The sequence below is a fragment of the Oryctolagus cuniculus genome, chromosome 15 (genome assembly GCF_964237555.1).
Source record: "Oryctolagus cuniculus chromosome 15, mOryCun1.1, whole genome shotgun sequence".
NCBI classification, from domain to species: Eukaryota; Metazoa; Chordata; class Mammalia; order Lagomorpha; family Leporidae; genus Oryctolagus; species Oryctolagus cuniculus.
The window spans coordinates 87,539,249-87,564,364 of NC_091446.1; the positions used below are offsets into that span (position 1 = coordinate 87,539,249).

Consider the following 25,116-nt stretch of genomic DNA (forward strand, 5'->3'; position numbering starts at 1 on the left):
GAGCATTTCTCAACACAATCAAGGCAACTTATGATAAACCCATGGCCACCTGTGTGAATTCTCTGCTGTATTATAAGTTGTGACTTCTGGCCAAAGGTTTTCCCACAGTCATTACATTCATAAGCTTCCTTCATTGTGTGAATTCTCTGCTGTTTGATGAGGTCTGACTTTTGGCCAAAGGATTTTCCACAGTCAATGCATTCATGGTTTTCCCCCATTCAAACTCTCTAATGTTCAAAAAGGTCTGACTTCTGGCCAAAAGCTTTTCCTTAGTCATTAAGGTTTCTCCCCTGTGTGAGTTCCCTGATGCATTATGAGTCGTGACTTATAGCCAAAGGCTTTTCCACAGTCATTACACTCAAGTTTCTCCCTTATGTGAATTCTCTGACAAGGTGGGATTTTCACAGAAAGAAATTTCTACAAGGAATGCATTCATAAGGCATCTCTCCTGTGTGAATTTTCTGATGGATTACAAGATGTGACTTCTTGCAAAAGGCTTTTCCAGTCATTGCATTTATAAGATTTCTCTCCTGTGTGAATTCTCTGATGGGCTATGAGTTCTGACTTATGGCTGAAGGCTTTGCCACAGTCATTACATTCATAAGGTTTCTCTCCTGTGTGAATTCTCTGATGACTTATGAGATTTGACTTCTGGCCAAAAGTTTTTCCACAGTCATTACATTCATAAGGTTTCTCCCCTGTGTGAATTCTCTGATGGATCATGAGATATGATTTAAGGCTGAAGGCTTTTCCACAGTCATTACATTCATAAGGTTTCTCCCCTGTGTGAATTCTTTGATGAACTATGAGATATGACTTCTGGGCAAAAGCTTTTCCACAGGCATTGCATTTATAAGATTTCTCTCCTGTGTGAATTTTCTGATGGATTACAAGATGTGACTTCTTGCAAAAGGCTTTTCCACAGTCATTGCATTTATAAGGTTTCTCTCCTGTGTGAATTCTCTGATGGGCTATGAGTTCTGACTTATGGCTGAAGGCTTTGCCACAGTCCTTACATTCATAAGGTTTCTCTCCTGTGTGAATTCTCTGATGACTTATGAGATTTGACTTCTGGCCAAAAGCTTTTCCACAGTCATTACATTCATAAGGTTTCTCCCCTGTGTGAATTCTCTGATGTATTATGAGTTGTGACTTTGAGCCAAAGGCTTTTCCACAGGCATTACATTTATAAGGTTTCTCTCCTGTGTGAATTCTCTGATGGGTCATGAGTTGTGACTTATAGCCAAAGGCTTTTCTACAGTCCTTACATTTATAAGGTTTCTCTGCCATGTGAATTTTCTGATGTGACATGAGTTGTGACTTACGGGCAAAGGCTTTTCCACAGGCATTGCATTCATAAGGTTTCTCTCCTGTGTGTATCCTCTGATGGGTTATGAGTAGTGACTTATAGCCAAAGACTTTTCCACAGTCCTTACATTCATAAGGTTTCTCTCCTGTGTGAATTCTCTGATGTTTGATGAGGTCTGACTTCAAGCCAAAAGCTATCCCACAGTCATTACATTCATAAGCTTTGTCCCGTGTGTGAATTCTCTGATGCACTCTGAGATATGACTTCTGGCCAAAGGCTTTTCCACAGCCATTGCATTCATAAGGTTTCTCTCCTGTGTGAATTCTCTGATGACTTATGAGATGTGATTTACGGTTGAAGGTTTTTCCACAGTCATTACATTCATAAGGTTTCTCCCCTGTGTGAATTCTCTGATGTTCGATGAGTGCTGACATCCAGCCAAAGGCTTTTCCACAGGCATTACATTCATAAGGTTTCTCTCCTGTGTGAATTCTCTGATGTTTCATGAGTGCTGACTTAGAGCAAAAGGCTTTGTCACAGTCATTACATTCATAAGGTTTCTCTGCCATGTGAATTTTCTGATGTGACATGAGTTGTGACTTACGGGCGAAGGCTTTTCCACAGGCATTACATTCATAAGGTTTCTCTCCTGTGTGTATCCTCTGATGGGTTATGAGTAGTGACTTATAGCCAAAGACTTTTCCACAGTCCTTACATTCATAAGGTTTCTCTCCTGTGTGAATTCTCTGATGCACTGTGAGATGTGACTTTTGGCCAAAAGCTTTTCCACAGACATTACATTCATATGGTTTCTCTCCTGTGTGAATTCTCTGATATTTCATGAGTGCTGACTTAGAGCCAAAGGCTTTGTCACAGTCATTACATTCATAAGGTTTCTCTGCCATGTTATTAAATTTTTTTTTTTGAATTTTCTTGTTGGTCCTAATTATGTCATCACTTTTCATGGCAACTGAAATGAGAAAAAAATTCACTGAATCACATATAAATGCTTTCTCCTGAAATACTGATGTAAAGGGAATGAAGTTGCTTGTTATCAAAGTGGCATAAGATTTTAACATAATCAGTAAAAGACACTTATTTATACCTATTATATGGTTCTTGGTTGTACCAATAGATTTCCCAATGTTCAATCATGATTTATCCTGTTTACTACTTGAATTTTATTCAAGTATGGCAGAACGGCTTTCCTTGTTAGATTTGTTAATTTACTGCTTAGGGTGCCTGCATCTCAAAATAGTGCCAGTTTGAGCTCTGGTTACTGTGATTCCGATAAATCTCTAGTATATGTAAATTAGAAGGCAGCAAATAATGATTCATGTGCTTGTGACCCTGTGATATGTCAGGGAAGACTAGATGAAATTCCAGCCTTTTGGCTTCAGACTAGTCAGATCTAACTGTTATAGGCATTGGGGGCTTGAGCTACCAAATGATCTCTTTCTCTCTTTCTCCTCTCATTGTCACTGTCTTTAACAATGATGACAGTACTATAAGATGTTAAAGAATGGACAAATATTTAGTCAGTATATTCCCCCATTGCCTAGCTACCAGTTTTTCCCTGTCCTTCTTCTTTAGTTTTTATTATTATTAAAATTTTACGTTTTGTGCTTTTCTGGTATTTCAACCATAAATATGGGAATGTTTTACTGGATCAGTTACTTGCACAGGAAGAAGAGTGAAATGTGTCTGACTTCCAAACAGGATCAAATTTAAGAGACAAGATTTGGGCCGGTGCCGCAGCTCACTAGGCTAATCCTCCACCTTGCAGCACCAGCACACCGGGTTCTAGTCCCGGTCGGGGTGCCAGATTCTGTCCCAGTTGCCCCTCTTCCAGGCCAGCTCTCTGCTGTAGCCAGGGAGTGCAGTGGAGGATGGCCCAAGTGCTTGGGCCCTGCACCCCATGGGAGACCAGGAAAAGCACCTGGCTCCTGCCATCGGATCAGCACAGTGCGCCGGCCACAGCACACTGGCCGTGGTGGCCATTGGAGGGTGAACTAACAGCAAAAGGAAAAACTTTCTCTCTGTCTCTCTCTCTCACTGCCCACTCTGCCTGTCAAAAAATAAATTAAAAAAAAAAGAGACAAGATTTGAATCTATAGTTGTCTCATGTTCAGTCTTCCCAGGTAAACAGCATTTGAAGGAATTTTCAAATGAGAAACTCTGCATTTATCTGCACTCTATGACAGCTTCCCCATATTCCTAAGGAAATTTAACATCTTCAGCTTCTCAGAACGATAACAGGTACAGAAACATCACAATAAACCACCTTGGGTATACACTCCCTAAGGGTTTAAAGAATTTAATTTTGCAACCTAGAATGTGTTTACCTTCTTTGAAAAATGTTTTGTAGGTGATTCTTAAATCACCAGCCCTGGGTATCGCTCTTCAGTTTTTTACATAAACACACTTATGTGATAATTTGAGTCTCTGGAGGCTTTTTATCAGCTGTCTCTTATTTTCAAGAAAATCTTCATTTCCTATGCCTTTCTTATCTTTTTTGCTTGAGTCAGAATTCATACTTCAAACCTTGCTCCCAAATCTGAGACATTCAACATGAAACAATGAGCTCATTTGACCTTGGGATTCAGAATTGCAAGACTTTCTTGGTTGAGTTTAGGATCAGTTATTTTCATTTTTCTATACAAGTGCATGCTTAGCTTCAGGATTTCTGATGTCACTGCACAGAGGCTTACTTCTGAACATCTCTTAGCATTTATTTATGTATTTATATGCTTGAGAGTCAGACACAGAATTAGATAGAAGGGAGAATGAAACAGAAGATTGCCAGCCATAGGCTTCCTCCTCCAATGTTTCTAGCAACCCATTTTTTCTTATTTTATGAGAAAGGCACTGAGAAAGAGAAAAGAGAGAGAGTTCACATTTATTGGTTCAGTCATGAGATCCTTAAAATAGCAAGTTCTGTGCCTCGTCAAAAGCATGAGTGGGGACTCAATCTGAAACAAGTTTCTATAACTTGCCAAACTGACAAGAAGTGAAGAATAAATGCATGAAAGAAACATATCAAATACAGAGAAGGGCAATGTATCTAACCTAGAAAAAAATCCTTAGTAACATCAGAAAAGGATTGGAATTTTATTACGTCAAAGAACAACTTCATCAAGAACAAAAGAGTTAGAGATATAATGGCATCCCTAGAAAACTCTAGAATCCATTGTCTGATGCAAAAAAAGCCAGCTTTCATCAAGAATAACACTTGGGAGAAATTCATAGAAAGAGCCTTAATCAACATTTGCTGCAATCTTTATGCCTTGGCCTCCCTCATCGTTATGTATATACTGACCTGGAAGGCTCTGATTTAGGCACTCATTCACCATCCATGGCTCTGCTTCTTGCTCCAACTTAAAGATCAAATCAGGTTTGGTAATGCAGTGCCCTATTAATGGAAACAATGTAAGCTTTTGTGAAATCATTATCTTGAGTTATTTAAAGGAATACAGCTTATTCCAGGAACTATGCAACAAATGTTCCAATTTGAGTCCTTTCCTAGATGGTAGACATTCAGATTATTCATGGACTCAAATTCTTTACCTGCCCACCATTAAACTTTATACAGTGTTCACTTCTTTTTCAAACAGCAATAACATTTTATCACTGGGCATGTTATAGGTGTCACTCACCCAAGGAGAGCAGGCTGCTGTAGGTCTCCAACATCACATCCCTGTATAGAATTTTCTGAGCTTTGTTCATGTTCTGCCATTCCTCCCAGGTAAAGTAAACAGCCAGGTCTTCAAATGTTAGCATCACCTGTAATAGAACACTTCTGGTCAACATATTAACTGTCACAAAATAAACACTGACCATTTTTATTTTATACATAGGAATGAAGGAAGAAAGAAGGATGTAGTTTCATTTTAGACTTGTTGAGCATTTGGACAACCACACAGAAGCTTTCAGCAGGGAGTCAAACCTATGGTCTAAAGATTGTGAAAAATGCCCCAACTGGAAGAAAACAGGAGTTTCAGGTCACAAAGGGCCACATATGTCAAGGGGAATTGCACAGCAGGCTGAAAGGAAGACAATATTGACTCTTGAATGAGCTATGTTAAGGTGAAGAATGTATTCAGGTGAAAAGACAAGAAACCATCAGTGGAGCTATGTTGGGAATGACCAGAGAAGAATTTCCAGAAAAACACCATGCAAAGTCACTTCAAATATGGCAGAAAAAAATATTTTAAAAAAGAGGGCAGGCATCCATCTTGGTGTTTATGATGCCAGCTAAGATACCCTACTTCTACTTCAAAGTGCCTAGGTTCAAATTCCAGTGCCAGTTCCAGTTTCCAGCTCCCAGCTAATGCTGGAGAAGCACTAGTGATGCCACCAATGAGAAAAAGCTAGACTCCATTCCTGACTTCTGGCTTAAGTCCTGCCCAACCTTTGCTCGGTATGGTTATTTTTATAGTGAATAAGTACACGGGAGTAATCTCTTTTTTTCTCTCTCTGTCCATCAACTTCTTTCTCAATCAAGCTCATAAATATTTCTAAATAAGAGAAGATTCAAGTAAGACAAAGAATAGAAAATAGTTTTAGACTTTGACTATGCTTATTCTACTAACATACATTTGAAGAACTGAGATAACATTATACCAAATTAAAGTGAAAACAATGGAATTAATTGCCCAAAAACAGAACCTGGGAAAGTGTGTAGTATAATCTGCATTTGTGACCAATAGAAATACATAGAGATTTGTTTAAGAACTTGCAATAGGCACCAGTATTATGGTGCAGCCAGTTAAGCTTCCAACTGCAATGGCGGCATCTCACGTGAAGACTATTTGAATCCAGAGTACTCCACTCTAATCCAGATCTCTGCTAAAGTTCCTGAAAGAGCAGTGAAAGATTGCTTAAGTATTTGGACCCCTTCAATGAATATGGAGACTAAGATTGCACTCCAGGCACCTGGCTTTGGTCTGACCCAGTCCCAGCCATTGTGGTCATTTGGGGAATGAACCAGTAGATGGAGGGTCTCTTTCTCTCTGCCCATCTCTCCCAATCTCTGTAGCTCTGTCTTTTGAATAAATAAATAAATCCTAAAAAATAGAAGAACCTGTAGGAGATTCTTTTCCCCACACATTCCTGATCCTATCCCTGAATCAAATTCAGCTTCTCAAAACTATTAAGGACTGAAAACTGATTTGTGTTTTTTAGTAATAGGTAACTCTTAACCTTGCAGAATGCTAAGTGTTTATTTCCAGGGACACATGAAAACACTGCTCACTACATCATTGTTGTTTCAGACATCATGACCAAAAAATTTAGCATATTGTACTCAAAGTTTCAACTCAAAACATGTAACAAATGTATATTTTGCTAAGGCAACAGAAAGACCAGAGGCCAAATAGCCATATCTTAGATGATTGTAATATTTCAGAATCATACCAAATTCATCATTCATCATGATTGTGTACATTCTCTGAGAATAAATTTTATGCTTATTTTTCCATTTTAATTAATAAACTATAATAATAATAATAATCCTCCTAAAATGAAAACTGACAACAAGCTGAGCAATAATTAAGAAAACCACTTACAAGGGATGTAATAATTTTATTTAGTTTTAGAAATATGTGAAGGTGCCAAGAATCATATCTGGAAGAGAAGACAAATGGAAGGAGTTAAAAGAAAACTTATCAGGTTTCCTTCTACATTGCACTGGGGAAAAAAAAAAGAATGTAATACAATGAACAAAGAATAATGAATATATTAACCTAGGAAACATCAGTTTCCCTGTGGAGAAATATTTAAACAAGAAAATATATAAAAAAGCACATTCACTTCTATTAAGTAGTAGAGATTGAACAATTATCATTGGCTTAATGAAAGCATTGTCTACAAATTTATAAAATAATAATGTAATATTGAGATAGTAAAATTTAAGGGTGATTGTTCAAATAAATGAGCTTATTAAAGAGATAAACATTATACTTCACTAAATTTTACACTGAAGAAACTTATTTTTTTATATTTTTTTTTATTTTATTTTTTGACAGGCAGAGTGGACAGTGAGAGAGAGAGAGACAGAGAGAAAGATCTTCCTCTCCCATTGGTTCACCCTCCAATGGCCGCTGCAGCTGGTGTGCTGCAGCTGGCACACTGCACTGATCCAATGGCAGGAGCCAGGTACTTATCCTGGTCTCCCATGGGGTCCAGGGCCCAAGGACTTGGGCCATCCTCCACTTGTCCCTGGCCACAGCAGAGAGCTGGCCTGGAAGAGGGGCAACTGGGACAGAATCTGGCACCCCAACCAGGACTAGAACCCAGTGTGCCAGTGCCGCATGGCAGAGGATTAGCCTAGTGAGCTGTGGCGCCGGCCAAGAAACTTATTTTTGAATTACCATTTTTCTATTAATGCAAAAGTATCACACAGGACTCCATATCTGTGTGTACTTTATTTTTTTTTATCTTTTATTTAATGAATATAAATTTCCAAAGTACGACTCATGTGTTACAATGGCTTCCCCCCCATACCGTCCCTCCCACCCACAACCCTCCCCTTTCCCACTCCCTCTCCCCTTCCATTCACATCAAGATTCATTTTCGATTATCTTAATATACAGAAGATCAGCTTAGTATACCTTAAGTAAGTATTTCAACAGTTTGCTCCCTCTGTGTGTACTTTAGAACACTTTTTATTTTTTAGACCTGAAATTCTATAGAAAGCATGCAATTTACAGATTCAGATTTTTTTGGGCAAAATTGCATTGGAACAAATTTACATAATGTATATTTAATATATATATTTAATTTAACTTACTTTACCAGTAATGATTCCAAATGAAACCATTCCTGGTATCCATCCCTTTACAAGACTCTGGATTTCATTTTTCATTTGTTTAACCCCCCAGGATATCAGTAAATCTGATACAAACATATAGTTTGTAAAGTATTTGCCTTCTCAGATTTTCCTTATCTTCTGGAAAGCCATGGGTCCTACCCATTGAAGAGATAGGGTGTTACCAAGATTTATCACAAACTACCAGACCTTTAAATGAAACCATCTCTAAGGCATGAGTATTAATCAGTACCTCAGATTAGTTCATCATTTTTGACCCCAAGCTGATGATAGGAACTGCCCAGATGAGCCCATCCCAAAATATTGAATTAGAATTATAAATCAAATGGCTATTTGTTAAACCATTGTATTTTCTGATTTGTCCTACATCAAATGCTGATACACCCTGGTGAGCAGGGAAGAAAGTTGCATTACATGCAAAATAAAATTAATAGACCTTCACAATCTCATGTAGAAGTTTCCATAAACATGAGACCTGCACTGCCACATGGCAAGTAAAGCTGCCACCTGGAATGCAAGCAACCCCATTGTTTGTATTCTGGCTGTTCTGCGTTTGATCCAACTCCCTTCTAGTGGCCTGAGAAAAGCACTAGAAGAAGGCCCAAGTACTTGGGTAAATGCTGCTAATATAGGAGACCCAGATGAAGCTCTTGGCCTCAGCCTGTCCCAGCCCTGCCCATTGCAGCAATCTCAGGGAGTGACTCAGCAGATGGAAGATTAGTGTGTCTCCCTCTCTCATATACTTTTAAATAATTTTTAAAAATCTTACATGATCTGTGCCTGTCAATTGTATCTTAGCAAAGCTGCTGATACTAAAAAATCTAGTCCTGGGAAATCACAAATTCATTGGAGATCAAAAGATAATGCTTCGCATTTCTGCTTATATGTGGTCATATTCTTTTTGTTTATATTTTAAGAAACTTATTAGCACATGAAATCTGATTTAGTATAATTTTACTATTCAGAAAATAGAAAAAAGCTCACAGTAATTTTCTGAAGCTGCATGTATACTAAATATTGGATAAAACTTTCAAGAAGAAATTATTGACACTGAGTGGGAAATTTTGATATGCTTTTTGAAGTCACACAATACATACATAACATCAGGATCAAAGGGAAAGTCATGCTCAGGGCAATCTTCTAAAGCAATACTGGTGACAGTTTCTGAAATTAATCTGAAAAATAAATGTGTTTTTTAATGAAGTGTGGCAAAATAGAAATCACCATCCAAAAGTTAGGATGCCAGGTATCTACAAATCATGTGACTCAAACCACTTATCTCCTGAAATGTAATTTCATCATTTTACATGCAGGGACCCTCACAGATGTTCCTTGAGCTACCAGGAAGAATTACTGAGGTACAGGGGGCAGCAGCATAATTCAAGATACCAAGTGTATGGCAGACTAGGTTTCACAGACCTCCATTTCTGGAAATCATGAGTGTGGAATGAAGTAATGGGCATGTGGTAGGAAGCAATGTAGACAGTCACTCTCAGACATGAGAGTTTATCCCTCCACCCCAGGCCACACCCTCAAGACCACTTAAATAAGTAACACTCACTAGGCCCTTGCCTTTATTTCTAATCCATTCCAATCACAACTTTTTTTTTTAAAGGCTGGTCCAGAGCTTCCAATATCACCTGGGCTTTCTTTTTTTTTTTTTTTCTTTTTTTATTTGACAGAGTTAGTGAAAGAGAGAAAGACAGAAAGGTCTCCCCTCCTTTGGTTCACTCCTCAAATGGCCATCACAGCCAGCACTGTGCTGATCTGAAGCCAGAAGCCAGGTGTTTCGTCCTGGTCTCCCATGCAGGTGTAGGTGCCCAACCACTTGGACCATTCTCCACTGCCCTCCTGGGTGACAGCAGAGAGCTGGACTGGAAGAGGAGCAACCAGGACTAGAACCTGACACCCATATGAGATGCCAGCACTGCAGGTGGAGGATTAACCAAGTGAGCCATGGCGCCGGCCACCTGGGCTTTCATAACTTATGGATGAGGTAAGGTAATATCAACTAAATTTTGTTCATTCTGGTCAGTATGATCAATAACTGCTTGGACAGTGCAAATCTAGGATCTTTGAATTTCAGTGCCTTTTTTCTCTGCTCTGAAGTAGTAAGGTATTGTCTCAGAAGGCATCAAGTGGCATTCTGTCAGAAATGTTTCTTATTCCTGGAGCTTCCTTCTTCAGGTATTATAAAACCTATTCCTGAAAAACTAACTTTTAATCCTTTAAAATGGTGCTTGATCTTACCTACTAAAATAAATGTTGGCCATCAACAGATTGTTTTTCACAGTGAGGAAAACTATTCTAATACTTTAAATGGATTAATATGGTTAGAAAACAAAGTGAGTGTCTTCTGAAAGATTTGTGAATATTTAAAATTGTAGTACCTGGCAATTCTATACCCAAAAGTTACTGAAATGGATCTATTCATCACTTCATCCAGTCATCTGTATATATTTTTTTTAACTTTTATTTAATGAATATAAATTTCCAAAGTACGACTTATGGATTACAATGGCTTCCCCCCCATACTGTCCCTCCCACCCACAACCCTCCCCTTTCCCACTCCCTCTCCCCTTCCATTCACATGAGGATTCATTTTCCATTCTCTTTATATACAGATCAGTTTAGCATACATTAAGTAAAGATTTCAACAGTTTACTCCCACACAAACATAAAGTGAAAAATAATAGACGATTTTTTAAATGATGATGAAATCAGATCAGACCTATTGTCATGTTTAATCCCAGTGAGAGTGAAGTTGGGAATTGATAATTTCTTTCTTTTTTTTTTTTTTTTTTTTTACAGAAGATCAGTTTAGTATACATTAAGTAAAGATTTCAACAGTTTGCACCCCCATAGAAACACAAAGTGAAATATACTGTTTGAGTACTCGTTATAGCATTAAATCTCAATGTACGGCACATTAAGGACAGAGATCCTACATGAGGAGTAAGTGCACAGTGACTCCTGTTGTTGACTTTACAAATTGACACTCCTGTCTATGGCATCAGTAATCTCCCTATGCTCCAGTCATGAGTTTCCAAGGTTATGGAAGCCCTCTGAGTTCTCCGACTCCTATCTTGTTTAGACAAGGTCATAGTCAAAGTGGAGGTTCTCTCCTCCCTTCAGAGAAAGGTACCTCCTTCTTTGAAGACCTGTTCTTTCCACTGGGATCTTACTCACAGAGATCTTTCATTCAGGTTTTTTTTTTTTTTTTTTTTTTTTTTGCCAGAGTGTCTTGGCTTTCCATGCCTGAAATACTCTCATGGGCTTTTCAGCCAAGTCATCTGTATATATTTAACAAAACCTTATTTTTTTAAGAATTGTACTTTCTCCCACAAACTAGGCAAAGACAGGATGTCATGGAGTTCCTGCTTTTACTCATTTTCCTGTCTAAATGAGAATGGGCATGAAATTATGATCAACTTCTTGGGGATTTGAATGGTAGTAGCATAGACCATTGACTCTTGGTTCACAGCTATTGGTCAGTTTTCTATGTATAATGTATTAATTGTGCTGTTCAAATTCTTGTATCATCTCTAATCTGGTAATTGCCTTTCAGTGACTTGATTATGCAAATTGAGGGAGGTCAGTCTCTTTTTCTATATTTACAGAATTTTTTTTAAAAGATTTATTTACTTAAGAGGCAGAGTTATAGAAAGAGAGAGGCAGAGACAGAGAGGTCTTCCAACTACTGCTTCACTCTCCAAATAGCCACAATGGCCAGAGCTGGGCTGATCTGAAGCCAGGAACCAGGAGTTTCCTCTGGGTCTCCCACACTGGTGAATGGGCACATCTTCTACTGTTTTCCCAGGTCATACTAGAGAGCTGGATCAGAAGAGGAGCAGCTGGGCTATGAACTGGTGTCCATATGGGATGTCCATATGGCACTGCAGGCAGATGCTTAATCTATTATGTCACAGTGGCAATGCCAGGACCTCAGTCTTGAGCTTCAATCTTAAGTAATTTCACCTCAGACATAGAAGTAAATTATTTCTTAGTTCCCAGCATCATACAATTTAAACAGAAAATCAAGTTGCAGGCATAAAAGAACTACAGTGGTATAATGGATTCCCATGTCCTTTCCAGGAGTTATTGCTCTCTATAGGGGTAGCCACATACCTCTACCAGCAAAAATTGCTCATTTTGGAATTGGAGATGAAGATTCTGTGGGGATTCCTGAGAAGAAAGTAGGAAGGCTGTGGGGAGCAGCCCGGACTGGACTGAGTTACTGGAATTAAGACTTATTCTATGCATCTGCTCTCCCACAATATGGCGCTGGGAGAGAAGTAAACAGCTTCCGCACAGCTGCCTCCAGTTCAACCAATAAACTGTAGGACTTGCTACTGATTGGAGGAGAGCAGCGTACTCGGCGTGTGGGCAGCCGAGTTAGGATTGGCGGAGGAGGACTATAAAGGAGGAGAGAGACGGCATGCACCAGGAACATCTATGGGGAACATCTAAGGGGAACATCTAGCTGAAGGAACACCTGTGCAGCCCCCGAGAAGAGCCGGCCGGCGGTGTGCCGCTCCCCTGCGGAAGTGGGGAATGTGGCCAGGGGGAACTGCCCTTCCACGGAGGTGGAAGGGATAGTAGCCAACCCGGGAAGAACCAGCAGCAAACCCGGGGAGGGCCGAGCAGATGAAAAGAACAGCGCAGGGTCCTGTGTCGTTCCTCCACGAAGAGGGGGAGCGACAGAAGGCTACTCTAAGTTGTTGTTGATTGCCCTTTTACAACTCACTTTCTCTCCCTGGGTCATCTTAGTTATACCTTCTGAGTAATGGCTGGCATTTATAATTTCAAGCACTGAGTCAGAGAGAAGAGCTCTAATACCTTATTAGTAGGTATTGAAGAATGAAATATATAGCCCCTGTGATATAAAGAGAGTGATGACCACAGAGAAACTAATTCAGGATCCCTTAAGGACTAAAAGTTGAGGTCGTAATGTACCAACCAGCATTGTCTCATCATGTTTTATTTTCTAATTATTTGATTCATTAACATATTTTGTAAAACAGAGGATAACATTGAATGGCACCTTTCCCACATGCACAAAAGGTCTGTTTCCTGAATTAAGCATATTAGGTCAGTAGACACACTCACACATTTCCTTATGAATTAATAGCCATATTCACAAACAAGTATAGAATGTATCGTGCAGAAAAGAAGTCACATTGTATGAGGAAATTAATATGGAATATTACACTTACTGTATAGAGTCTTAAGATTCCTTTTGTTGGCTGCTGCTGAGGCTCAATAGGCTAATCCTCCACCTAGCGGCGCCGGCACACCAGGTTCTAGTCCTGGTTGGGGTGCAGGATTCTGTCAAAAAAAAAAATTCCTTTTGTTATAATTTCAATACTACCTGATTAACCTGCATGTAAATGGATCTGTAAGGTGTGAATATTTTTGTTATATTTCTCATAGTGATTTATTTAAAATATGAATAGTAGATATCATATATACCATAATGGAGCTCAGACTTTGTTATTTTTCTTTTTTTCTTTCTTTTTTTTTTTTTTACAGGCAGAGTGGATAGTGAGAGAGAGAGAGAAAGGTCCTCCTTTTGCCGTTGGTTCACCCTCCAACGGCCGCTGCAGCCGGCACGCTGTGGCTGGTGCATCGTGCTGATCCAAAGCCAGGAGCCAGGTACTTATCCTGGTCTCCCATGCAGGTGCAGGGCCCAAGCACTTGGGCCATCTTCCACTGCACTCCCTGGCCACAGCAGAGAGCTGGCCTGGAAGAGGGGCAACCGGGACAGAATCTGGTGCCCTGACCAGGACTAGAACCTGGTGTGCTGGTGCTAATAGGTGGAGGATTAGCCTAGTGAGCCATGGTACTGGCCAGACTTTGTTATTTTTCTACTCATCAGTTTTAGTTTCAAAATATTCTATCTAATGGACTACCATATTGATTTTACATGTACACTACTATTAGTAATCTATATTCTAGTTTGTGTAGGTGTAGACAGATAATTTGTTGGGTACATGCATGCACCCAGGTTGGTAAGAAAGTATTAAAATAATAACAAAAGGAATCCTAAGACTCACTCTACACAGGAAGTCCTACTTAGAGTTGGCTGCCCATTAGGCAGACATCTGGGTGCTTTCCGTCATGATGCACTGAACTGTGTCTCTCCAAAGTTTCTATCTTCAAGCTTTAACCTGCAGTGTGACTCTATCTGGAGATGGTGCCTTTAATGGCACAATTAAAGTAAAAAAATCAAATGTGTGAGACTTTAACCCAGACTGATGACCTTATAAGAGAAACAAGAAATGGACATGAAAAAAGGAAATATGAGATGACACAGCAAGATGATATCTGACTGGAAGCCAGGGAGTTGTCAGGTGAAAGCAAACCTACTGACACTTTGATCTTGGACTTCCAACTTACAGAACTATGTGAAAATAAACGTCTTTATTTAAACAATCCAACGTTCAGTAATTTGTTATGGTGAATTTGGCAAACTAAACAATGTCCACCTCTGCCTGCATTATCTGCTGCCACCTACATGATCCACACAAGTTTTCAGAGAAATATAAAAATTACAAATTGATGGGGCTAGCACTGTGGTGCAGTCAGTTAAGCCACTCCCCATGGGGCTGGCATCCATGTGGGTACCAGTTTGAGTTCTGACTGCTCCATTTCTTATCCAGGTCCCTGCTAGTACACCTGGGGAAATGATGGAGGATAGCCCAAGTACTTGAGGCTCTGAATCTATCAGGGAAATCCAAATGAAGATCCTGATTCCTGACTTCACACTGGCCCAGCCCTGGCATTTGTAGCCCTCTGGGAGGTGAATCAGCAGATGGAAGACATTTTTATCTTTCTCTGTCTCCCCCCTTCTCTGTGTAACTCTGCCTTTCAAAAAATAAATCTTTAAAAAAAAATAAGTAAACTATGGCTTTAGAATCTAAAGACCTAAACCAGAGAAAGAGGAAAAAAAGCAAAAGATTAAAAGAAAGATATATAACAAAAATGTAGATGAGGCAAGCACTGTAGCACAGTGAATTAAGCTGCTATTTACAATTCTGGCATATCATACATGTGCCAGTTTTTGTTCTAGTCACTCTACTTGTGACCCAGCTACCTGATATTGGACCTGGGAAAGCAGCAAAAGACGGCCCACGTGTGTGGGCCTCTGCCACCCACATGGGAGACCAAGATGAACATCCTGGCTTCAGCCTGGCCCACTCCTAGCCATAGCAGTCATTTTGATCAATGAATCAATGAATGGAAGACCTCTGTGTAACTATGCCTGTCAAATTAATAAATATTTTTAAAGATTTATTTATTTATTTGAAAGGCAGAGTTTCAGAGAAGGACATATAGAGATCATCCATCTACTACTCCACTCCCCAGATGGTAGCAATGGCAGAGGTCAATAAGAAGCCAGGATCCAGGAGATTCTTCTGGGTCTCCCACATGGATGCAAGAGCCCAAAGACTTGTGGCATCTCCTGGTGTTTCCCCAGGCACATTATCCGAGAGCTGGATGAGAAGTGAGTGGAGCAACTGGGATATGAACCAGTGCCCATATGGGATGCTGGCACTGCAGGTGGAGTCTTTACTTGCTAGACCACAGCACAAGCCTCAATAAATATTTCCTAAAATTTAGAGAAAGAATATGAGATGAATAAATTGTGGTTGTTTATATGAATGCATTTCTGAAAAGTACATAACTTGATACAAATAAAAATTTTAAATTTGTTTTTAAAAGATATTGATTCTTGCGTCCTACACCATAAGATATACATCAACTTTCACAGGTTTTATTATGCACTTATTCATCAAGTTTCATAGGTGCAATCAGTAGTGAGGCTCAAATAACTGTCTTATCCAGGGATCCCACTAAATTTAAGCAGGGTATTCAACAGAAATTTTAAAAAATTTTCAAAACATGTATCAGAAGAAAAATAAATAATTTACTTGGTACATCTCACTTTACTATAGTACTGCCTAAATTTTCAATAGTCAGATGTACTCAAAAAATCCCACAGGTGGCAGAGATGGTCTAACATTGTGAGTAATAAAGTTTGTAAGTTACTTGGCTACAGAAAATAAAAATTCATAGATCACAAACTAAAATTATTAAGATGGCTCTAAACGCACACACAAAAAAACAACTCAAGGTCTTCATGCATTAAAATTTTTTACCTTAGACTTAATTATCAAAAAGGTGATTATTTCAACTATTCTCTATTTGGCAGCCCAATTTTTTTGTTTGTTTGTTTTTTTAAAGATTTACTTATTTATTTGAAAGTCAAAGTTACACAGAGGGAGGAGAGGCACAGAGAGAGAGAGGTGTTCCATCTGATGGCTCACTCCTCAGATGGCCACAATGGCTGGAGTTGCACCAATCCAAGGCCAGAAGCCAGGAGCTTCTTTCTTCCAGGTCTCCTGCATGGGGACAGAGGCCCAAGGACTTGGGCCATCTTCTACTGCTTTCCCAGGCCATAGCAGAGAGCTGGACAGGAAGCAGAGCACCAGGTCTTGAACCAGAGCCCATATGGGATGCTGGCGCTTTAGGCCAGGGCATTAACCCACTGCGCCACCACACTGCCCCTATTGGCAGCCCAATTTTATCTATTAAATCTGGAAAAAATAAATATCATCTCAAGTTAGACGACTAAATCTTAATCCTATGTGTCACCCATTATGTCCACTGTACCATATATCAATATCAATGTATCTGATGCTTCAATAGATAAATGATGTGTCTCCACTATTACAAGTGTGGAGATTGCATTTTCTTCAAAGCTTTTCCAAAAGTCCCTCAGTCTCTGCCTTCACTTTGAAGGGACACTTTTGGGATATACATGGGCACCTCATTGATTTTGCCAGCAAACACAATTTTTCCAATGGGAATACAAGCATACATCACATTGATTGACATCCTCCTTGAATGACACTATTTGACACATTGTGAAGAACAAACAGGGCTAATATCTTATATTCCTTGGGTTTTTGTGTAAGGCATGTTGTCTACTAGGACTCTGGCCATAGATATAGAACAATAAAACCTGAGCATGTCTACTGAGGCCTCTTTACCATAGAATGGATCCAAACTTGGCATACCCCACTTGGCAGAGAGGATGGCCTCCAATGTCTACTGTCTGTGTCCAGATGTCAGGTTACTGCAGAAAACCACCTCTCTAGCAAACAAGAAAAGCCACTTAAGTTCAGCTGGACACCATTCTTCTTCTGCCTGTTGATATCACTACGGCTATTCTGGATGCTTTCATTGGTTGCAATACAGAGACCTAAAGTTGTCAGAGACATTATCAGTTGCCAAAGCATAGCCAGTGCTGCAGCTCACCAGGCTAATCCTCCACCTGTGGCACCAGAACTCCGGGTTCTAGTCCCAGTCAGGGCGCTGGTTCTGTCTTGGTCGCTCCTCTTCCAGTCCAGCTCTCTGCTGTGGCCTGGGAAGCCAGTGGAGGATGGCCCAAGTGCTTGGGCCATGCACCAACATGGGAGACCAGGAGGAAGCACCTGGCTCCTGGTTTGGATTGGCACAGCACACCAGCCATGGTGGCCATTTGGGGGGTGAACCAATGGAAGGAAGACTTTTCTCTCTGTCTCTCTCTTACTGTCTAATTCTGCCTGTCCAAAAAAAAAAAAGAAAAAAAAAAAAGGCATAAACCAAGTGTTGTGGCTTAATGTCTATTTTAACACTATTACTCAGAACCAATCTAGCCCAAACCTTAGAGAGTTGAAAGCTGTTATACTCGGCCCACCCATAAATGGGACATTGTGCCAGGTGGGTTTTGTTTTGTATCCTTGAACTGCAAGGAGAATATCATAGAGATTAATGCTCCAAACCGATCCAGCTCCCTGCTAATGTGTCTAGGAAAGCAACACAGGATGTTTCACTCATGTGAGAGACCTGGAAGAAGCTCCAGGCTTTTGATAGCAGTCTAGTCTAGCCACAATCATTGCAGCCATTTGGGGAGTGAACAAATCAGAAGAAAGATCACTCTCTCCCTCTCTCACTCTATGACACTTGCAAATACATAAATAAATCTTTAGATTCCTCAATGCTCAATCATGATGACTTTTACTACTTTAGGTCTTTTTTTTTTCTTTTTTAAAGAATTATTTATTTGAAAGGCAGAGGGGAGCTGGTGTGGTGGCTCAATGGGCAAAGCTGTCACTCGTTAAGTTGGCATCCTGTATAGGTGCCAGTTCAAGTCCCAGCTATTCCACTTTTGAACCAGCTCCTTGCCAATGGGCTGAGAGAAGGAAGCTGGCCTAAGTACTAGGGTTACTCTCACCCACATGGGAGACCCAGAACAATCTCCTGCTTAAACCTGGCCACACATTGTCCACTGAAGCCATCTCAGGAGAGAATCAGTTAATGAAGATCTTGGTCTCTCCTTTTCTCTGTAACTCTTGACTTTCAAATAAATAAGTAAATATTTTTAAATTGATTTTAAAAAAGATAGGGAGATACACACACAGAAAGAGAGAGAGGGAGAGAGAGGTAGAGAGATCTCCAACTGCTTGTTCACTCTCTAAATGTCTGCAACAGTTGTGACTGGACCAGGTTCTTAAGTCCTCCACTTAGGTGACAGAACAATTAGGTGACAGGAACTAAGGAATTTGAGACATCATCCGCTATTTCCCAGGGATGTTAGCATGAAACTGGTTTGGAAGTGGTGTCCCCAAAACTGGTCCACACACTCAGTAAATGAGAAATTTAAAGCATAAACTCCATTTAACCAATATGGTAATCACTAATGATCTTGGGAAGAGCAATTTGAAAGGAATAGTTGAAATAAAAATAAGATTTCATTAAATTGAATGATAATAATAAATAGAAAATGACATGGATGCCAATATTAGTGACTTTTAGGAATTTAAATTGATAAAGAGAAGGGCTGGAATTGTGGTACAGTGGGTTAAGCTGCCACCTGTGATGGCAGCACCACATGTGAGTGCTAGTTTGTGTCCAGGCTACTCCAATTCCAATTGAGCTCCTTGCTAATGCATTTGGGAAAGTAGCAGAAGATGGTCCAAGGTCTTGGACCCCTGCCTCTCATGTGAAAGACTTAGCTAAAGCCCCTGACTTCAGTCTGGTCATGCCCAAGCTGTGAATCTTCAGGGAGTGAGCCAGTAGATGAAAGAACTCTGTATTTTCTTCTCTCTCTGTAACTCTGCCATTCAAATAAGCAAATAAATTTTAATAAACAAGTTAATAAACTGATAAGAAGAAAAAAACTCACAATATTATGTCATCTTATACCAAAAAGATAAAAAAGAACAAGTACTTGTGACAATGTGGAAAAAGATAACTCTCAGACACTGTGGGTGAAAATGCAACTTAGTTCAGGTGTTATGGAGAACAGTATGGTCATTCTTCAAAAAAGATAAAAATTGATCTATTATATGACATAGTTATCTTACTCCTGGCTATATATCAGAAGAAAATGAAACTTTCATATCAAAGAGACAGCAATTCTCCTATAGTCACTATAACACAGTTCACAGCAGCCATGAACTATAACCAATCTAGCTGTCTATCAATGAAAAAGTGGACAAGGGAACATCATTTAGACACAAAAAAATACAACATTGTTACATCCTGCAAAATGTATAAAAAGAGATCATTAAATTAATATAAATAAGCCAGACACAGAAAGACAAATGTCCCACTTTCCTTGTCATATATAGAAGTGAAAAAAGTTGATGTGAACATAGAATTATGATTATTAAAGTCTGAGAAGTGTGGAGGCTAGGGAGAGAGGGGGAATGGATAACAGGTAGCAAAATACAGTGAGGCAGGAGTAACTTCTGCTGTTCCATAGTATAGTTAGATGACAACTGAGTACAAATTAAGTACTGTATAAAGAACTGAAGGACAGGAGCTGGTAGGAAATGGAAACATTAGTTGTCTAGCTTTTCTATGATATATATGTGTTCAAATATTAACTATCCCCCATAATAATGAATGAGTAGTACACATTAATAACTGTTTCAATAAAATTTTAAAAATCAGAGGCATGTGCATATACTACCAATGAACTATTTAAAAATGAAATTAAGAAAACATTTTCCATAAAATAGAGTTAGAAGACAATACCTTCCATCCCTGTCACTGATTATTGAAATATATGCCCCCAAATCAGCAGCTCAAGATGGCCTTTTCACTATAACTTTCTGATCAGCCTTTACATGATTTGCAACCAGATAAATTGGTATTCTGAAAATGTCAGTGTTGGGAAGCTAAACTTGAACTCAAATGGGAGGATACTTATCCTGGTCTATTCAAATATTGCTATCAAAATACACAGAGGGTCATTAAACTTTTATCTGTGTCTCACATTTAAAATATAGACTGAGGGTGGGTATTTACCCCAATAGTTAAATAGCTTTTGTCCTTTATGGAGTACCTGAGTTCAATTCCTAGATATGGATATAGCTCCTGACTCTAACATCTTGTTAGTGCAGACTGAGAAGCAGTGCTGATGGCTCAAATGATTGGGTTCATGAAACTCACATGGAAACCGGTATTGAGTTCTCAGCAACCAGCTTTTGCCATGACCCTTACCATGGCATTTGTAGGCATTTGTTTAATAAATTAGCAAACAGGAATCCTCTGTCTCAAAGTCTCTTAAATTAAATAAGAAAGGAATTCATCAGAGAAAAAGAGATATAGATTTAGATGCCAGGTCACAAAAAGGAGTGTGGTAAGTGTTAAATGAAAGTATAATGAAATATTTACTTTCTTTCGATATGATCTAATAGATAAATGTTTATTCAAAATGATAATATTGAAAATGAACTAGCTAATTATAGCTTCTCATAGATAAAAGAAATTATAGAAGAGTGGGCATCATGGTGTCACCATACGCAATGGCAGTATCCCATGCAGATGGTGATTTGTGCCCCAACTGCTCCACTTCCAATCCAGGTCCCTGATAGCAGCCTGAAAAAAGCAACAAAAGTGGCCTGATTGGGCCCCTGTCGCTCCCATGGAAGACCCAGATGAATCTCTTGACTTCAGCCCATCCCATTCTCAACTTTGGTAGCCATGTGGGGAGTGAACCAGCAGATAGAAGATATCTCTCTCTATCTCTCACCTCTCTGTAACTCTTTCAAATAGAAATTTAAAAAAAAAAATTACAGAAGGGGGAGGAGCCATGGTGTAGTGGGTAAAGCCACCATCTGCAGCAATGGCATCCCATAAGGATGCCAGTTCATGTCCTGGCAGCTCCATTTCCTATCCAGCTCTCTGCTGTAGCCTGGGAAAGCAGTGGAAGATGGCCCAAGCCCTTAGGCTCCTGTACCCACGTGTGAGACCCAGAAGCTCATGGTTCCAGGTTTCTAATCATCACAGCTCCAGCCATTGCAACCATCTGAGGATTGAATCAGTGGATGGAAGATCTTTCTCTCTTTCTTTCTCCCTCTTCTCTCTCTGTGTAACTCTTTCAAGTAAAATAAACATATCTTTTAGAAAATTATAGAAATATGATGTGAGTGCCCAATAAATAGTGAACTGTTAGTTGAAAGTGAGTTTCATTTATAAATGTGTATTATAATTCTAGGAAAATTATCTAAAGAAAATTTTAGGAAAAACTGATCCTTTTTTATTTTTTCTTTTATTTAATGAATATAAATTTCCAAAGTAAGGCTTATGGATTACAATGGCTTCCCCCCCATACCGTCCCTCCCACCCGCAACCCTCCCCTTTCCCACTCCCTCTCCCCTTCCATTCACATCAAGATTCATTTTTGATTCTCTTAATATACAGAAGATCAGTTTAGCATACATTAAGTAAAGATTTCAACAGTTTGCTCCCACACAGAAACAAAGTGAAAAATAATAGACGATTTTTTAAATGATGATGAAATCAGATCAGACCTATTGTCATGTTTAATCCCAGTAAGAGTCAAGTTGGGAATTGATAATTTCTTTCTTTTTTTTTTTTTTTTACAGAAGATCAGTTTAGCATACATTAAGTAAAGATTTCAACAGTTTGCACCCCCATAGAAACACAAAGTGAAATATACTGTTTGAGTACTCGTTATAGCATTAAATCTCAATGTACAGCACATTAAGGACAGAGATCCTACATGAGGAGTAAGTGCACAGTGACTCCTGTTGTTGACTTTACAAATTGACACTCCTGTTTATGGCATCAGTAATCTCCCTATGCTCCAGTCATGAGTTTCCAAGGCTATGGAAGCCTTTTGAGTTCTCCGACTCTTATCAGAAAAACTGATCCTTGATAGATCTTAATAGACAAAATGAAATCCTATCAAAATGAGATATGTATATTTGGAAGAGTGGGTAACAAGCTACTCATCATGTGTAGTAGTACCTGTGTTTGAATCCTGAAGAACTAGAAAATGGCATTAAAATATACCAGAGTGGCTGTACCCTATACTACCAAGGATACCAATTCTTAAACTGGGTGCACAACTGGTAATAGGGTCCAGAGATTCTTCCTCTAGTACATAGAAAGGTAATGCCAAGGTGCCTTCCTCTGGTGAGAATACAAATTGATTCAAAGGGGGAAATTCTTACATTTGGTCTCAACCAAAGGCAAGAAGAGAGATGAGCACATATCATATTGAGTCAAGGGTAAGGCTCTGTTCCTCAATCCTAATCCTGCAAAGAACTCAGCCAATGGCTGCAATCACCTCTGATGTTGCGTGAGGAGCAGAGGGATCTAATTTGTAAGATGACTAGGAATGAGATGTCATGACCTGGCTCCTATCATGCCATCTTGAAGAAAAAAGTCCTCATAGAAATCACCACTCACAGAACTGGCTAAATGGATTTACATTAACAAATCACATCTGCTTTCTGTCCACTCCATTTTGTTCACTTAAAGAAAACAAGCATTTGATCACTTTTAAGTCTCTTCATTCAAAAAAATATTTTTCTCTGATTCATTTACTTGAAAAAGTGAACAAAAGAGGGGAAATGCACAAAGAGAAAGACAATCTTCCATCTGTTGGTTTTCTTCCCAAATGAAACTGGGCCATGCTGACTCAGGAACCAGGTTCTCTCATATTGCTGGACAGAACAGAATCTCAGGACTTCAACCATCATATGTTGCTTCTCATTCTTCAGCATTAACAAGAAGCTAGACTGGAGTGGTGACAAGATTCCATGTACTCCATCATAGGATGAAGACATCCCAAGTGGAAGCTTAACTCACTACAACATAACACCCACCCTAAGGCTTCCATTTTTATATTCTTTTCACCATGTGGCTTGCAATGAGTCTGTGATTTCTGGATTATAAGATTTAAATAACCATCACTTAATTTTACAAGTAACTTATTCATCGGGGCTGGCACCGTGCTGCAATAGGTTAATCTGCTGCCTGTGGTGCTGGCATCCCATAGGGGTGCCAGTTCTAGTCCCAGCTGCTCCACTTCTAATCCAGCTCTCTACTCTGGCCTGGATAAGCAGTAGAAGATGGCCCAAATGCTTGGGCCCCTGCACCCACATGGGAGACCAGGAAGAAGCTCCTGGCTCCTGGCTTTGGATCGGTATAGCTCTGGCTGCTGTGGCCATTTGGGGAGTAAACCATCAGACAGAAGACCTCTCTCTCTCTCTGCCTCTCTCTGTGTAACTCTGACTTTCAAATAAATAAATAAATCTGAAAAAAAAAATAACACCCACATTAAGGCCTTCATTTTTAAACTCTTTCACCACATAGCTTGCAGTGAGTCTGTGATTTCTGGATTATGAGATTTAAATAACCATCACATAACCACATTGTGTGGTAAGCCCAGAAGAAGCTCTTGGCTCCTGGCTTTGGAGCAGTTTAGCTCCAGCTGTTGTGGCCATTTGGGGAGTGAACCAATAGAAGGAAGACCCTTCCCTTTGTTTCTCTCTCTCACTGTCTGTAACTCTATCTCTCAAATAAATAAAAATCTTAAAAAAAAACCTTATTCATCAAATTAATTTTGAAAACAAAATGACTTTTCTAACAACTATGACTATACTTCCATTCATTTCACCATTTGAAGGAAGCATAACCAATTAATTTGCTCTAGATCCACTTCAATCTTTTTTTTTTTTTTTGACAGGCAGAGTTAGACAGTGAGAGAGAGAGAGAGAGAGAGAGACAAAGAGAAAGGTCTTCCTTCTCTTGGTTCACCCCCCAAATGGCTGCTACGGCCAGTGCACTGCGCCGATCCAAAGCCAGGAGTCAGTTGCTTCCTCCTTGTCTCCCATGAGTGCAGGGCCCAAGAACTTAGGCCATCCTCCACTGCACTTCCAGGCCACAGCAGAGAGCTGGACTGGAAGAGGAGCAACCAGGACAGAATCCAGAGCCCCAACTGGGACTAGAACCCAGGGTGCTGGCACTGCAGGTGGAGGATTAGCCTAGTGAGCCCTGGCGCTGGCCCATCACTTCAATTTTCAACTTTTAAATGCCAAGTTATTGCCATTTCCCATAATAAAGATTTCCAAGTTTTTTTTTTTTTTTCAAAATAAATGTTATTTAAAAAGATTTTTCAGATTTACAGAAAAAATTACAAAGACAAAAGTGGTTACAGATATCCCACACCCCAGTTCTCACTATTATTAACATCTCATATTAACATGGTACACTTACTACAACCAATGTGATACTATTTATATACAATCTTCTTTTTTAAATATTTGTTTTCATTTGAAAAGCAGATTTACAGAGAGAGGGAAAAGTCTCTCATCCACTAGTTCACTCCCTAAGTGACTACAATGACTAGGACTGGGACAAGCTGTAAGGAAAAGGGGGCTGAAACAGAGAGGAGACAACCAGACCACATTTATTAAAAAAAAAAAAATGTTGCAGAGGTTTACCAACTACCAGTGTGCATACAGAACAAACACATGGCAGAGAGCAAAGACTCCAGGAAGCTGGGCCTTGTTATAACTTAGGTGGGCTAGGAGTGGGGGTACAGAACAGTATGTGGAGGTGAGCTTTTCCACACAGGTTTTTCAAGTTCATTTGTGGGTGGTCAAAC

At 39.5% G+C, this 25,116-nt stretch overlaps 1 protein-coding gene across 1 annotated transcript; it reads right to left on the reverse strand.

Annotated features, from left to right (window-relative positions):
• Positions 1–216: 216 nt before the first annotated feature.
• LOC103347276 (zinc finger protein 268-like) lies at positions 217–10,535 on the reverse strand. The gene is made up of 4 exons (XM_070058245.1): positions 9,236–10,535; positions 4,966–5,092; positions 4,629–4,721; positions 217–2,279 (listed from the first exon to the last, which is right to left on the reverse strand). Exons 2-4 carry the CDS (start codon positions 5,087–5,089, stop codon positions 433–435), a joined length of 2,064 nt encoding a protein of 687 aa, XP_069914346.1. The 5' UTR covers positions 5,090–5,092; positions 9,236–10,535; the 3' UTR covers positions 217–432.
• Positions 10,536–25,116: the final 14,581 nt, after the last annotated feature.